Here is a 17,106-nt window from a genome sequence, read left to right on the forward strand (position 1 = left end):
TTGAGGGAAAAAAAGACTGTAAGGCTGTGTATTTCCTGTCATTATGTCTGCAGCCGCTCCGCACATGCATTGTGAAGTAGTTCAGACACTCACTCTGACTGTAATATGGAAAATCGTCTGTAAAATGCAGCACGACTTTGAGATTTTGTCTTCGTGTTGCGTTCCAACTTTTTGTTCCAACAAGAGGTGGCTGTCTGGTCAGTATTAAGTCATGGCAGGAGAGGAAAATCCCCTAATGTGACGATGATGCGGTCCGCCCACCAGAGCTTAGAGCTGTGGTCACTGGCCCATCTGTCGGGCTTGGTGCACAGACAGCGAGAGACAAACTGACGTGAAATGAAGTCTGGTTTCTTTTTGTAACACGACAAAAGAACATCAATATTTAGCTGTTCCATTTAGTTTGAGAACGTCTTTCAAAAAAAAAATAATAATAATAATGTTTTAACATCCGGTTAGGTTTTAGTTATTTGTCAGCTGTTCCTTCTCTCTGTGCACACTTGAAAACGCTGGAATTATAAATGGCCCCAGATTTGATTAAACACATTTATTTAGAAATCATGAGAGCATGATGTTATTTCAAATGAAGATGGTCTCAAGCCATGACAGGGACTTAAAATCACATTATATCAGCACCTGCCTCAGCCCTATCATGCCTGTTCATATTGTGTATCAGTAATACATATCCCCTTAGTCCCAAACAAAGTTACCAATTCGTCAAATTACCACAAGCCATTGGTCACGGTGACTTTTGGAGCTTTGGAGGCCCCTGGAGCTCTTCACAGCCCATGGAAGTTGGCCACTTTGCCCGGTCTGCAATTCCGCCTTGCACTGGAGATGATGATTAGGTTGAAACACTTTGAGAACGTCCCTATTGTTAGGTTTATAATAGGGATGGATCAATGATATTATATCACAATATGTATTCACGATATAATATTCTGATTTGAAACATTTTTGTGACGTACTGCGTGTTGTGTATTTTGCGACATGTGGCGAAGAAATAAGGTTTTCAGTCTGTTCATCACATTTCAGTCATTTTTATAACAGCAAAATTGTTCTTGTGTCTGTCTGAACAGGAGAGTCAACCACAGAAAGAGAAAGTCAGATGAACGGCTTGCCTGTCGCGCGCTTTTAATCATCGAGCAATATCTAGCCGTCTTCTCACCCTTCTTCATAGGTGTGAACGTGATTTTACCTTTTGAGGTTGTTTGATTTTCAGGATTTTTTGAGAGGTGAAAGCAGTATGTTTAATTTCATTATATATATATTTGTTGTTGTTGTTGTTGTATTACTTTTCCAGTGTAAGTGCACTCACATCACAACGTTATGCCGCAAAACAAGACCATATTATTCACAATGTACAAATAAGAACACATGAACCAGGAAAACACCAAACACATTGACGGTTATATTTCTTTTTGAATGGGCAGTGAAATAAACCTAATTTCTCCCAATAAGAAACTGCCACTAATACGCAGCTCCGTTCACTGGCATTAGTTAAAGTCAGGGTCATAATGAGATATTTTGTGTGATTATAAAAGCATCATCCATCCATCCATCCAGCCCTCTGATCTTGGTTTAAAATCCCTCCCGCGGCCACGTGACTCCGGGATGAGCCGGATTAGCGGCTCCGTGTTTTCCAGCAGGAGTCCACCACCACCACCACCACCATCACCACCACCACCACCGCCACTTACGGAAACCAGGCTTCAAACCACAACGCTGGATGTTAGCGGTCCGAGCACCGAGGACGCTTAAGTATTCCGTCTTTTTTTTTTTTTTTTTTTTCCCCCCCACCCAACATTGTTGCCCTGACTGATCAATTTTCATGAAATAGCGTGAAACCGACAGCGCGATTAAAGATGATTTCGCCGTGGGACCGGTGGTACTCGACGAGCTGCTGCCTCTGCTGCCATGTACGGACGGGCACCATTATTCTGGGAATATGGTATATGGTGAGTCCCGATTTGTTTTTGTTTTTTTCCAGGCAGACGTCAGAGCCAAATGTGCACGAATACTTGGTATATATATATATATATATATACCAAGTATTCATATGCGATGAAATAGTTTCGTAAAACGTCCAGTGCCGTTTCGTTTTTACAGCCGTAGCGAAGTTAGCTGGCTAAAACTGTTGTTGATTTTCATTTGTTTTTGTTTTTTTTTCCGCTTGATTTGGTCATTTTTGCAGGATGCACTCGGTTTAAGTAAATAAAACAAACCGCGGCAGCTGATCGTTCACCAACGTCAACATATTTCTTTCTCGGTCATATAAAAATACTTTTCTTTTTTCTTTTTTTTTAAAATCAAAATGTAAGCGTTTTAACATGACATTCACACGTGTTTTTCTTGCGGTGCAGTTATATTTCTTTTAAGCCAACATTAAGGTTAACGTTGTTATTTCGCCCTTCTGTGATTTGTCCTACGTTTGAACCGGGTTAAATATAGTTCGCTTCCGTTTTTAACCTAAAGTTGTAAACATAGTTCAATTAAGCCTCGTAAATCCCCGACCTTTAGTAAGGTTGTTTAGTAAACAAGTGGTTTATTTGCGGTCCGCCACTAATAAACAACGTCCGCTCGCCAGAAAAAGCAACAAATACCTACATAAGATGTGTTTTCGCGAAAGGTTTCAACGGTGACATAAGGTTTAGGATGTGATAGCTGTATTGATCCCGGTCAGCAGTTTCATCAATGCTGCTTTCATATCTATCATCTACGAAATAACACGTGACATTAGAGCTGAAACAATTTAGATATACAACAAATTAAATGCCGATTATTTTGGTTAATCGTCAATAATTTGTAGTCATTTTTAAATGACAAAAAAAAAAAAAAAAAAAAAAAAACGACACTTCTCTAGTTTGCAGCTTTCTTTAGTCCTCCATGATGATGATCTTTTAGTTGTGGACTGTTAGTCGGGACAAAACAAGACATTTTAGGCTGCACGTTTGGCTTTTGGAAAAGATTTTCACCATTTTCTTGCTATTTAAATACAAAACATCTAATCTGTTAATCCCCAAATATATATATATATATAGAATAATCAATGATGACAGCAAATGTTATTTGCAGCGACTGTGAATTAACAGAAAGAAAAAAAAAGGCCGTGCAAATGATCTACATTGTGTGTTGATGGTTCAACAAAACAAGCAATTTCAATACGTATCCTCTTGGAAAGATGAGGATATATTTTCAGACAGTTTATTAACAAATGATTTATCAGAAATATTATCGATAGGCTAATTGAATAGGATAGAAATGAATACAATCCCTGATCATGATGCCCCGTTGCATATTTCTTTAGTTAGTGTGTCTATGCTGTTTCATATTTTAAAGATGAACTAAAAAAAAAAAGGGGGGGGGGACGGATTTCTTTACCTCACCTGTACTTATTTTTTCTTTTTGTATTACTTAAACACCGCAACAAGAAAAAGGACGGTGTATCATCACTTCTTCAAGCTACTACTCTGATTAGTGATGTCTGCGTTGTCACATAACTGCAGGATGGGGACTAAAAATAGAGAACTCCACTATGCAATTTAATGTCAATATTGATTTTCTCTTCCCGGCAGCTCATCAATGCAGTGGTCCTACTCATCTTGTTGTCGGCTCTCAATGACCCAATTCAGTACCGCTACCACCTTACCAGCTCCGAGCTGGGAACTGACATTGATGTCATGGACGATGCAAGTGAGTGCAACTAATCCCCCCCATACACACACACACACGGTTACATGTCTGACTTTACATTATAAAGTGATATGATAGTTTATGTTCAATTTCTTACCTGGCGCGAAAACCATTTGAAGTCAAATATTTTGTTGTTTCAACTCCTCCAATACGAGGATTCGCTGGTTTGTTTTCTGTTGTGAAATGATTATCTTCGGGTTTTGACTGCTGGCCAGAGACTTTGAGACGTCACAGTTGGCATTTTTCCATTACTTTCTGACATTTTATCGTCAAAATACACAACTATTCGAGGAAATAATCAGCAGATTAATCAATGATTAAATTTTTTTTTGTTTTAGCTGCATCCTTAAAAGAAACCTTCATAGTTGTCGTACATGATTCAACCCACCCACCTAGGACGTATCACTCAGATTTGCTGTCAAGACTTGCTTTGTTTTTTGAGTATTTGTTTGTTTTTCTTTAACACTCTCTAACCCTAACCCTAGTCAAATAAGTTAAGACATTTGTGTGTAATTAACTTAAATGAAAGAATGACTCATGAGCAGTCAATAGCGACGCTAGATTAAGCTATTACAGGAGCCCAACTCCCACACAACATCGAGTTTCATGGCTCAGTAACAATTTATTTGGGTGCATTTTACGGTTCTGCCTCAGAGTGCTCATTAAAATCACTGTCATGTCCAAATAGCTCCACGCGTATCCGCAGCTGTAAAATCGTCTACCCTTTCTGCCCACCACTTCTTTTCTGAGAATGCTGCTCTCAGCACAGACGTAGCTGAGTAAGCCGGGCACCATAGAGAACACATCAGAGTGAATGTGTATTTTCAGTGCTTCCCCTCCGGCAGCTATCATCATCACAGTCGCCTCTGGTAGGCCACAGACACTGTCACTGGCGACTTTGATTAAAAACGACTGCTCTAATTCTCCGTCGGATTAAAAGGGCCATCTTGACTGTCTCCCCCTCTCGCACGCTGTAGCGTTTATGCTCGTGCAGCATCGAGCGCGTGTTGTAAAACACGGGAAAAGGATGGCGATGAGCTGGTGTCATGTATTTTGAATAGACGGGTGTCAATAGAACCAGCGCCACTGATCATGTGCATCGAAATCTCGTGTGCGGGGGACGTGATTGGTCGCAGTGCATTTCTACAGACATGTATTGTGTTTTTATATATTGTATGTGTGAACTTGTGTGTCCGCGGCAGGGATTGATATACTTAGAAGAGAATCCCTTCTTAGGTCTTAACACCGTATCGGTGAGGTTAAGCATGATTGCATTCGGTTTTTGAGAGTTTGTATTTGATGAAGTTATGGAAAATTGGTTAACAATACCAGCGTTTATGATCAAGTTCAGTAAGTGCCATTTTGCACTATTATTTCATATATAATCATATCAGTCTGCACAAATGATATGAGACCAATATTTTTGACCAAATAATTTGATAAGTGGATATAATGACTAAGTGGAAAAGCCAAATAATAGAAGAGCTAAAACAGTCTGGTAGGTTCAGAAAATGATGTAATTTCACTGTAAAGCAGCCTTTGAAACCAGGAAAATTATACTGTATCACAATATCAAGTTTAATATCACAATATTGACAAAATAGTGCTATATTTTCCAGCTCTAATCTGGGATTCTTCTTACCTAACAGTACATACACATCTTATTTGACCTTGATATCTGTGGAGGATTTTAGTTACTGCGTTGAGTGCCCCACTGACAGTGACATGTGTCTCATCAGTGATTGTGAGAATGATGTTATAGTTGGCCAATATAAGCCCCTCTTGCATAACAATTACATGTTCATCATGTTTTGTCCAAAGGCAGATTGAGTGCTATAAATACTGGGGTTACTTACGGTGCTTTGTTTTGTAAAAAAAAAAAAAAACACGGCCTACTTAGGGTTGGTCATCAGCATTAATATTGCTAGTGCCATAAATGTACCATATATGACAGTATTTGTAATAAGAAAAACATCATAATAAAGTAAGTGTCCGAAATATATGACATTAGGAAGTAAAATGTACGCTAAATAAGCTAATGAAACACTTTGAGGTCCGACTGACTGATAAAGGGTAATGAAAATATTGACTAGCTTCGCAACACGAAGGCTAAAAGCGACCCATAATGCAGCACTCTTTGTAGAAGACTGACTAATTACACTGGCACTCTTCACTGACAAAAGCTGATGTTATGACTATGTAATAGTCCTTAAATATAAGACAACTCACACTTTTTGGGAAAGCCAATCTCAAAAAAGAATCAAAATAGCTTGTTATAATATGTCTAATACGAGGAGGATGTTGAAGACTATACTTCAGATGCTTCTTATCTGTTCTCACATTGTTGTCTGTTTGTTTGTGTTTTTCTTCCCGCAGATATCTGCATAGCCACTGCAATATCCCTACTCATGATTCTTATATGTGGCATGGCAACGTATGGTGCTTACAAGGTACAAACAAAACCAAATGAGATTCAAAGACACACATGAGGACTTGGGAGTTTAATCAGCTAATCTGAATCTCTTCCACACAGCAACATGCTGCCTGGATCATTCCATTCTTCTGCTACCAAATCTTCGACTTTGCCCTCAACACACTGGTAGCCATTAGTGTGGTGGTTTATCCCAACACGGTGCAGGACTACCTCCAGCAGCTGGTGAGGACCCGTTCATTCCAACTTGAACACATACCCAGGTGTCTAAACGATGCCTGACGTTTCATGTCTTCTTCATGGAAATGTCCCATTCTACAACATGAAATATTTGGAAGCAAGGAATATCTCACTGTCTCTTAACTCGGTTTGCCATGACAGATTCTGGGTTAAGTACTTGACCAAAGCATCTGCTAAGTAACACTGCTAAAGAAGAGGCATTCGATAAAAGCAGGCCACCCAGGCCTGAGCACAGGTCGTAGTTATTATAGATTAGGTGTCCTTTTTAGACTCCGTGCTTGTTGAGGACTGAAAGGTCCATCTTTGTCAGTGGCTAAATTTTGGAAAAGGTCACTTGTGTACTTTATGTCGCATGTTTCTCATTTCTTCATCTTCCTCTCTCCCTCCCTTCCAGCCGGGGACATTCCCTTACAAAGAGGACATCATGTCCACCAACAACATGTGCCTAGTCTTTGCAGTCCTGCTCTTCATTGGCTGCATCCTCTCCTTCAAGGTAAGACTGCAGACTGTCTGTATCTCTCCTATGGCCTTAGCTCTGGCCTCGCAACATTGTTTGGGGTTTTGTTCGTTACAACATCCAAGTTGACTGACATGTAAATCTGTGCAGATGCGTAGAAAAACATATACTTGTAAAATGTGTTTTGTACTTGCAACACATTGATACAGATTACACACACTTGCCGAACATTTGTTCACCAGGGAACTGCCCCTTTTTTCTTTTTTTTATATATATATATATAGATTTGCTCATCATATTGCAAAGTGATTAAGGCAAATGAACCCTCCTGTTGTCCTTGGGTCAAAATGACCCGCAGCTGTGTTCAACCAAGTTCTATTTTATTTTCATATTTTTTGGGATCGTTGGTGACAAAGAGGCTGTGAGGGTTTCTTTTAAAGAATGATGACCAATGATCCCAAAAAAATATAAAAATATAGAAATAAAATAGAAGTTGGTTGAACACAGCTGCGGGTCATTTTGACCCAAGGACAACAGGAGGGTTAAGTCTCACACTGTGCTCATTTCCTAGCAGTAGGAAGCATATGGCATGTATAATGAATCTACCGGTGTGAGCATTCCCATCAATACTCTCCGTGAGATTATCACACAGTCAGAGAGCAGCGGATCAGGGACAACAGGAAACCAACTCCCGTCAAACTAATTCTCCCTTAATGCATGGATGATTCTCCCGGCGCAGCTTCGCTCTGGGGCTCTGGGACGAGATGGGGCATGAAGTTGCAGTCATCTGTACAATCAAATCAAGTTGTTTCTCCTCTAAACTGAGATTAGAAATGTTCTAGGCAGACGTCCAAAGCCAGAGCCGGGGTTTTATGACAGGGAGCAGCCACTGGAAGACACACTGCTGGACTCGCAGTCAGAAGAGCTGGAAATGTCACGTCAAAGGAAGCTTTGTAGAGTATGTGGCGCTTATTGTTCCAGAAGTCAAAAAAATCAATAGGACCCCATTTTTATTGATGGGCTGCACATGCAGTATATACTGTATGTTGTCAATACGAATGGTAGTTGAGTCCCCCGGAAAAGCGCCAGATGTGAAAGCTCAAGGACACATTCAGCTCTCAGGACACAGCGAACACCTGCTAAAGTTCCTGCTGAAGCCAACATCCTCCACTTGACTGCACTTAAATGACAGAGACAGACAGGAAGAGGGAGAGCTGGAGAGAGAAGAGAGAGTTGAAGACGCAACCACCGAGGAAATGGAAATGGATGAATGGTTCGATGAGTAAAAAGAGAGAGACAGATGCTGAAAGTAAAAGAGCGACATGGTCAAATTCAGATTTAGCAATGACAAAATGTCACTTTCCTCAAAACAAAATGGTGTTAAAATCCAGCGCAGAACAAATAGAACGAATTACATTTGTACTTTGATTGGAAGTAGAATGATAGAATAAACTGGTGAAAGGAAGAGTACACGGGCGGGCTTAATTCAATCAGCAGAACAAAACAGAAAATGATTGAACAGTGGTAGGGATTCTTTTGTAGAAGACAGGACTTTTAAAATTTGATCAATTTGACCAACATTACTAATTCAAATGGCTGAGCAGTAAAGCACGGTGTTTTACCGACATCTAAAATGTCCAGAATGGTGCACGCTGGTTAAGCCGACCTCACACTTGTGTTGCACAGCGAGGATGTCAGCTCAGCAGATGGTAAAGTGATTGGCCAACGCTCTGCTTGGCTTCCTGGTCAGTTGCTCTTTCGGTTGGCAGAGGTACCGACTCAGCAGGCTACTCACACATACGCACAATGAACTTCCTTTTCTTTTGCCAAGTCAGACAAACCTAAACCTCACAGGCTCACTGAAGCAAGAGATGCCTGAGAAGTTGCTTTTGGTAAAATGGCGGAGAAACAGAAAGGGTCCTACAAAATGTCCACACATGAAACTTCATAATTTTTTTTACACCTGGATCGAATCGGCACGTTTTACCCGTCTCGATGAGATGCATCTCTGCTGTCACCTTCCCTAACCTTGAACGAATGGGTTAAATCACAGCGAGCGGCATCAGTAATCATGAAAAGTGGAGACCGTGTCTCTGAAGGTCATTGTGTCTTCTTTGTTTTCACCTCCTGCTCACAGGCTTACCTGATTGGCTGCGTGTGGAACTGCTACAGATATGTGAGCGGCAGAGGCACCACGGAGGTCCTTGTCTATGTCACCACTAACGACACCGCGGTGAGTCCTCGTGTGCTCCCCCCAGGGCCTCACCTCAAGGACACACTGACGATCCCTTCGCCGTCACATCGTCATATAATTGCATTTGCCCACCATTCATTTTTACTCGCGCAGTTCATTTTATTAGGTGAAAATAATTCCGATAAAGGCTTAGAAAAGTCACTTTCATCTGTATTCTTGGTACATTAAATTCAGTAGAGTGCATTAACAATAGTGAGGGTTTATTTAGCAGCACTAAAATGTAGACTATATTTACTTTTGCATGTATTGCAGTTCAGTGAGTTGATGCCGCTTAATGTGCAAGGTAAGGATCTTAGGAATTACGAGAGTAGTCTGCATTGCCATGTTTATATAATTTGACTTGTACATAGAGCAGAAATAAATAGATCTTTCACTTGTAAGAATATCTCTTAAAGAACCTCACTGACCTCAACCTCAGACTCAGATGTCCTCCTTATTGTAAGATATCATTTCACTTCCAATAAAAGAAAGATTCCAAAATTATTTTTTCTGCATTCGTAAATGCTACGTATCAAGGAGGCAAAATTACCACATTGTTTGAATTGGCAATTTAGTGACATTTTATTTACTGTCAAAACAACAGAAAAGGAAATGACCCTGTCACGCATAGAAATGTTTTGTTTCACTTAAAGTGTATCTGAAAAGAAAGTTGTTTCCAAAGAGAAACGTTTCTTGATAACCTATGGTCATTTAACAGTCATATACATCAGATAACTTTTACCTTTCAAGGGGTTCAGGTTAGTTTGGTTCTGCTCTGAAAACTTTCAGAGGTAAAAGAGCGTTTTTCTATGTGTCCGACTCTTACATACATGACAGGCGAAGATGCTATGTGTAGTATTTTAACCACTGGCCAGTTATTGGCAAATTATTTAAAAAAAAACACAAAAAAAACAGTCTGCTAAAATATTGTTTACCAGTATTAAAATCCTACACATATCAATTTTTACAGGAAGTTGTTTAGAAATTACACAGTGATTAGTAATTCTATAGCACCCTTTAATGTTGGTTTAAATAGTTCATATTGTAGACGGTAGAGCAGTTTATAGTGAAGCTGTCCAGGGTCCACATTCTGCTGTTTAAATGTCCCGGTGTTGTTGCCGTGCAGTCGGTCTGACAGTCAGTGAAGTGACACTGTACAGTGAAGTGCTGTAGGTCGTCCCGAGGTGTGGTTGAGTCGAGCCGGGTGTCGTCCAGCCCACTCGGCCCCCCTCAGCGTTGACTCAGAGTGTTTCTGAGAGGCTTTAGCACAGTCACGGTTTCCATTTGTCTGTCCGTTTGTAATCCTCCATGCTGATACATAAGACATTAATCTGCCTCACACCCACTGTCGTCTCGGCGCACAGTACTTCATCTGTCTGTCACTTTGTCCTTGCGGTGTCGTAGGCCCGCTTCACACTGCTGACGTTTTTCACCTTTCGAAATAGGCTGCGCACCCAGGAGCTAATCCAGCAGGGTCTGATGTCATATTGTATATCATATGGTCCCTCAGCAGATATTGGATATGGGTTGGCCACTTTGTCCACTGCAGCTATGATGGAGGACAATCTGAATACACAAAAACACAGTTTTGAAAATACTTGATTTGGAAATATATTAAATAATTAGTATAAAGGAAGTTGAGAACAAAACGTTGCCTGTCTGTGGGGGTTATCAGGTAAGTATGGAGCCCCAAGCAGATAAAAAGTGAAAAATAAAAGGTGTCAAATGAATCTAAAATATAACGGAATACACCAGTAAAGGGTTCAACAAGAAATATAAATCTTTACACTTGTTTTTAACTTCTAATCATATGATTAAATATCACATAGAGAAAACAGAAGGTATAATGTATTGATATGAGCTACAAAATAAAACAAGCGTGGGAAAAATAAAATAAAGTTTGAATTCATTGTACCAACTGATCAAAGTGTAGAAGTAATGGATAAAATGTATATTTCTCTTTACACTCTTTTGTATTTTTGACTCATCTGATAACCTTCCAATTGTCTTTTGTCAGTCTTGGAGCTCTGAAGGTATTAATGAGCCTGAATTGATGTGACTTTGAATTCTGTGTGTTATTAAACACTTCTCTGTGTGAAAATTTGCATCATAAGGCATGATAGATTAAAAAAAAAAAAGGTGCACAGTGAAAATAAGAATAAGAAAACATGCCTTTATAAATGACTTATCAGCTAGCTAGTGAAACCTGAAACTAAGCATATGTACAAAGTAAACACCAACACATAAGGATATACACGAACAGTAATTAATACTAAGAAAGAAATTTTAAAAACAAAAAAAGCCCCAAATATTGAGCTGACGAAACGAGGTCAGAGCGAAGGCCACAGCACAAGCTTGTTTGAATTTAAATTAGAGAAGTATGAGGAAACAAATTGTGCTTGAATGCAACAAATATTTGTGGCACATGAACAGGTTAAAAATCTCTAATGTTGGACGAAATATTGACAACTTGGTTTTACATTCCCGAACTCCCCACACCGCTGAATGGAGTGCTCCGTCTATTTTTACTATTAGAAAGCCGGCAGTGTGTCTAAATGGCTTTTTACAGCCTCGAACATCAAGTACCCAGCTGCTTATCTGCCCTGCTTTTATACAAATGCCATTAAAATGCACGACGGTCATCTCTCTCTCTCTCTCGCTCTCTCTTTTTATTCTCTCCATCCCCCTCTCTCTATATCTACGTCCGTCCTGCTCTCTTCTTCTGGTTGTGTTACATAATTGTCTGCTTGTCCGCTTCATTTCAAATCCTCCCTGTGATGTGTTCGCCGGGCCTCCCTGGCCGTTTCACAATTACATCCCCTCGGAGCATATTCTCTCCCTCCCTCTCTCTCTGACTGAATTAGCAGCAGTGCCGGTTTTATAACACCATTATAACACAGAGAAAGCCCTCGGACGGAGAGAACGCAATCTGGCCCCGTAAAGCAGAGGGACGTGTTTGAATGCCGTCCTCGCCGCTCGTCATGGCTTCCGCGAGGATGGAATAAAGGGCAGCGTAGCAAGATGTCAGAAATCACTTCCTGTTCACCATATGACGACGTGCACTACATTTTCTCTTTGTCTTCTGCACCACATAGTGCCTAAAAATTCTTTCAGTGGAACAAAAAAGTAGTGTCCGTATCGCGTACACTGCCTTGTCACTGTAAATTATAGAGGCAAACATTTCAGATTTGTGACACTGCAGCTCACAGCAGTGGTGACGCAAAATGAGGATTGTCAGAAACGTCACACATGTAGGGACTAGTGAAGGACTGACGGATCGTGGCAGTTATTTCAGGCACAGCTTGAGGTGAGACTTTGTTGTCTAAAAGCAGCCTCTTTGGCCACAAGTGACAATTACAGGATAATTAAAACTTTGTGTGATGGCAGAACAAGTAAAGAAGAGTTTCTGTATGAAGTCGGGAAATTCTCAGTTTCACAGCAGTTTCCATTTGAAGTCTGGCAAACAAATCCATTTGGCCAAACCAGAAAAAGTAAGGTTGTATGTGGACTCGGCTAATTAATGCTGCAGTTTATTGATTTATATTATGTTTTGTTTTTTTCTCAGTCAGAAGTTACATAAGGCATTTATGTTGAGATACAAAGCTGCAAAGTAGTGTGTGTGTGTGTGTGTGTGTGTGTGTGTGTGTGTGTGTGTGTGTGTGTGTGTGTGTGTGTGTGTGTGTGTGTGTGTGTGTGTGTGTGTGTGTGTGTGTGCGTGTGTGTGTGTGTGTGTGTAGAATTTAAGAATAGTAAAGTTCATTCTTGGTCTTTAAAAACAATATATAAAGTTCCACTGATCAGCCTTGGGGAGCTTTCAGCCACATCGCATGCACTTCTTCAGCAGTGGGAATTTCTCAGGCGTGATCATGTCACCCGAGTGCAGAACAATCACTTACAAACTCAGCATTTACTTTCATATAAGGCAGAAAAGCCTGTAAATGGACTGTTTGACCTTTAGAATATTTTGTTCCACAAAATATACAACAGATGTAGATCAGGACAGGGTAGATTATAAACGGCAAGTTATGCACCCTTGACCTTTTTGTAATGAGTATGTTGCATTAGTCTTTCAATTTGTGTTTGCGTTCATAGTTTACTTTTTTTTTAATAAATTTAAAGTTCCTTACTTTTGTTTCCATGTCCTTGTTTCATCAGAAATGGGGATGAGGGATTATTGTAGGGAAATCTTGGCCAGTAGTTTATTAGTAAATAAGTGTTGTACAATGTCCTTACTTTGATTTAGTTTTCACAGGACTGAACATGTTTGTTGCTCATATACTTTAGTTTCATGAGATGTGCGACTACAGAAATAATCATTCGGGTATTAGTATTAATATTAGTAAGTCTCATGATAAGAAGTCTTTTCAAAAGATTGATGGGATTCTTTACGTTTTTCAGCCATTAGCTGATTTACTTTCAAACAAAATGAGTGCTTAGTCAGAAGCATTTAAAATTTTAAAACCATCACCATGTACTTATACTAACGTTAAGTACAACAGAATAGAAGATGTATTTGCGCTATGAGTTGGGGCTGAGCTGTCGCTTGGTTCTTTGTTACCTTTCAGGTTCTGCTGCCACCGTACGAGGAAGCCATCGCCATCCCACCAAAGGAGCCCCCCCCCCAGTATATGGAGGCATGAGAGGCACCCTCGCGGCTGGAATCAACCCCAACACCTTCCACATCTCCCTCCAACAGTAGGACCCCAACGCCGGCTGCAACGTGCTGAAAAACGAGACGAAACAAAGTCTTAGATGCTGGTTTCAGCTTGGACTCCTGCCAACTTTAGATTAGATTAGGCCGACCCTGAGCCAGTATTGTCATTAACTCTTCCCTCTCTCCGCTGCCCATAGTTGTTGTGACATATTGTCCTCCCTCTCTGTCTCCTCTGTCCTCCTCCCAAGGACAGCATGACAGGAACTTTCAGACCTTTCCTTCACCACCACCACCAACCCTCCCTTCCGGGCAGCTGCTGTTCCCTGGAAACATCTAAACTCTTGCCGGCCCTGAACGCTCTGACCCAACTCGATGTGCACTTTTCTGTGAGTGAAAAGTGGTTTGGCCACCAACTGTTAACCCCCAATACTGTGAATTACCCTCGCGGTCTTTGTCTCGAAACAAACTACCTGAAGAGAGAGATAGCAACAGAGCGAGTGAGAAGGAAAGCGACATACACCATCAGTTCTACAAGAGCACTTTTTTTCAGAGAAGTTTTCCTTCATTGAATGTAATGTCGGGGTATTTTTGTATGACTTTTTTTGTATAACCGTGAAAATGGAGAGAAAAAGACGTGAATAGTGAAAGGCTGTCCTGTCATGATAAAGTATCACCAGGGTGCTGACGTAGCTCGTTCTGCTGGAAAGCATGTTGAGAGAGGTTCCTTGACCAATCACAGCTATGTCTTCCTTTTGTATCCACCTCCCGCCGTCTGTAATTGTGCGACCCATCGACTGCCAGTGAAAACCTTCCTCACCCGTTGACTTGCAATCGCAATATTCCAGTTTGCCTTCCTGTCCTCGTCCTGTCTTTTTCAAAAATCTAAAACGTTAATGTGAAGCACTTATTGCAGACAAAACGGTCTCCGATCCAGAACGGCAAAACGCAGTAGAAGTGTGAAAATGTTGAGATGTCTGTCTTGTGTTCCCGTCGAGCTGTAGCAGCATCGACTGTCTTTATTGGGTTTTTTTGTACGTGGATTATGGTGTGTAATCTGATCTTTTTAGTTGAGCTAACTTAGCTGGACTGAGGGCATTTTCCTATAAAGGCTACGTAACATGCTGCTGTACATCCAGAGACTTAGTGTACGTGTGTGTGTGTGTGTGTGCGTGTGCGTGTGCGCGCGCGCGCTTTCCTGCGGGTGACATTATGATGTAACTCTTAGGTCCTTTTTATGCACACGCGGTGATATCGTGATGTAGTGTTTCCTGTGCTGGTGACCTTTTTGAAATTAACATCAGGTGGAATCTAAAGCAACGATTTAGCTCGGCTCAATAGCACAAAATCAATGTATGAAGCTAGTTAAACAGTGCAAACGCTCGTCCTTTGCTGGGAACTGTTTGGGCAATCAGTGGAGCATTCGGACAGATGATTATGGGAAAAATAATATGTATACTTAATCCTGTTTTTCCAGTAATTCCTAAGAAGTATTTGCTACCAACAGAAAACCACACATTTACATTTTATCCTTCAGACTATGCAACGATGCACCACCGACTCTTTAGACCTGGAAATACATGTACCACGAAGTAGTTTTATTCCATTTGATACTAATACTGTAGTCGATAATGTAGCCATTCGTTGGCCCCTCCATCGTTGTCCCCGTGTTTATGACCGCCGCTTTTGCAAATCCAACAAAGCCGAAAATGAAATTGCACTTTAAAGTCAGTGTGAGCTCACTGAAAAGTTGATGTATTTGTGTTTTGTCCATCGTTGCTGTGTTATTAGTGGTTCTGATGTGATCAGGAGCAATTTGTCCGGATGATGCGAGCTTCTAAAAACAAGACACAAATCCACCTGTACATATATATTGAGTGATGTGTCTGAAGAGCTGCAGAGCTGACAGATTTTCATGTTGGTTGATTGAAGCTGAGTCCTGCAGGGTTTCAGCTTGCACAGTATCTGGACCAGCGGATGGCTGACGCCTCATTTTATTTAGTCACTTCAAGACTGTTCTTCTTTCTCCTCTTGTTGGATCTGCATGAGCTCATGTGTTCAATTCTGAGTAATAAAAAAACTAAATCAACCACTGTCTGCTGGAGTTTTTGTTTTTATTGTTCTTCAGTGTTCTTCAGTGTAATTTTGACCTGGTGAATCACTTCTGAAATATTCAAATTAACGGGTTGTTTGGAGAAACTTGAGGATGAAAAAAAAAGAGCCCAAAAGGATGTGTTTATTTTTTTATTATTATTTTTTTTTTTACCTGCCATTTGAAAGTATAAAACAGTAAGTAATGCACCCGTAATGGTTTTGTTTTCTTGGTTTGGTATAAAATCCACAACATCTATACCTGCTTTATCCTGAAGATGGTGACAGGGTCTGATGTTTTCTAAATTCTTCAGTCTCAATAAGCAATTTGTAATCACCAATTAACCCATCGTGCATGTATGTGGACCGTGGAAGGAAGCCAGGGTACCCAGGGAGAGGTCCACGGAGGAAGGCTCCGGCCGAGGTTCGAACCCAGAACCTTCTTGCTTTTGAGACTGCTGAGCAGCAGCTGGCAGTGTCTACTCTGTGGGATGGTCCAAATGTTAGTCACGATACAGAAATAATAAGGTATTTCTTAACGTGAACAATCATAAAACACTACTATAATTTTAGGCACATGTTTTTTTGGATGAAATATGGTGATTTTCCAGCTTTGACGGGTCAAAAAAACGACTGGTGTGTTCTGAGGCCGGAACCTAAGAAACACTCATTTAAAGCCTTCTTTAAATTCAGTTATGTGGTTTATGTGTGAAGCATCCTGTTTTTGTCCTGAGGTCAGAGGGGACGGCATCCTGGGAAATGCCACTCCACAAAAATTGAACGCATCATCGGCTGAATTTGAGCGTTGAGGGCTGACTGGATCCACTCAGTGCCAAAAAGATTCACCCTACAGAACCAGGTTTTTTTTTGGAGAATTTTCTCATACTTTTCCAGAAGAAAACTAGTACACAGCATTTTCTCTGTACAGACAACAGCCTTGTTATTTGTGGATAGTTATTATTCAAACATCTCAACAGAACACAGTCTGGTTTTGAGACCATGATTGTAAAAATAATAAAATAAAAAAAAAAAAGTAGTTTCTATATCTGTCCCTCAGTGTGGACTAACAAACTGGCAGATTAACAAGGATTTACCCGCCTGCCTCAAAATGGAGGCTGGCATTACCTCAGGTCAGACAGTAGGATACCAGACAGACTTTCTGCCACTGGGACAGGACAGGAAAAAAAACAAAAACAAGCGGGGTTACATTCTGTCTCTTTTCTAGTTGAAATGCTTGTGAGGGGCAGAGAGAGGGCTGTAACGTGACATCAGCAGAATTTGTGTGACCTGGATAGTGAAACTCTGCTCTGAAA

General features: G+C 40.6%; 1 protein-coding gene across 2 annotated transcripts; it reads left to right on the forward strand.

Annotated features, from left to right (window-relative positions):
• Positions 1-1,674: 1,674 nt before the first annotated feature.
• On the forward strand, positions 1,675-15,785 carry laptm4b (lysosomal protein transmembrane 4 beta). 2 transcript variants are annotated; one of them, XM_069697466.1, is made up of 8 exons: positions 1,701-1,758; positions 1,838-1,955; positions 3,573-3,690; positions 6,067-6,140; positions 6,224-6,346; positions 6,756-6,854; positions 8,956-9,051; positions 13,617-15,785. In XM_069697466.1, exons 1-8 carry the CDS (start codon positions 1,727-1,729, stop codon positions 13,689-13,691), a joined length of 735 nt encoding a protein of 244 aa, XP_069553567.1. In that variant the 5' UTR covers positions 1,701-1,726; the 3' UTR covers positions 13,692-15,785. The 2 variants fall into 2 exon arrangements, with proteins under 2 accessions (XP_069553577.1, XP_069553567.1); XM_069697476.1 differs by having other exon boundaries at positions 1,675-1,955.
• The last annotated feature ends 1,321 nt before the right edge of the window (positions 15,786-17,106 follow it).

Source organism: Brachyistius frenatus, unplaced genomic scaffold, assembly GCF_029030835.1.
Source record: "Brachyistius frenatus isolate BFR_SWC_R1_liver_20210118 unplaced genomic scaffold, ASM2903083v1 Contig_2, whole genome shotgun sequence".
NCBI lineage: Eukaryota > Metazoa > Chordata > Actinopteri > Embiotocidae > Brachyistius > Brachyistius frenatus.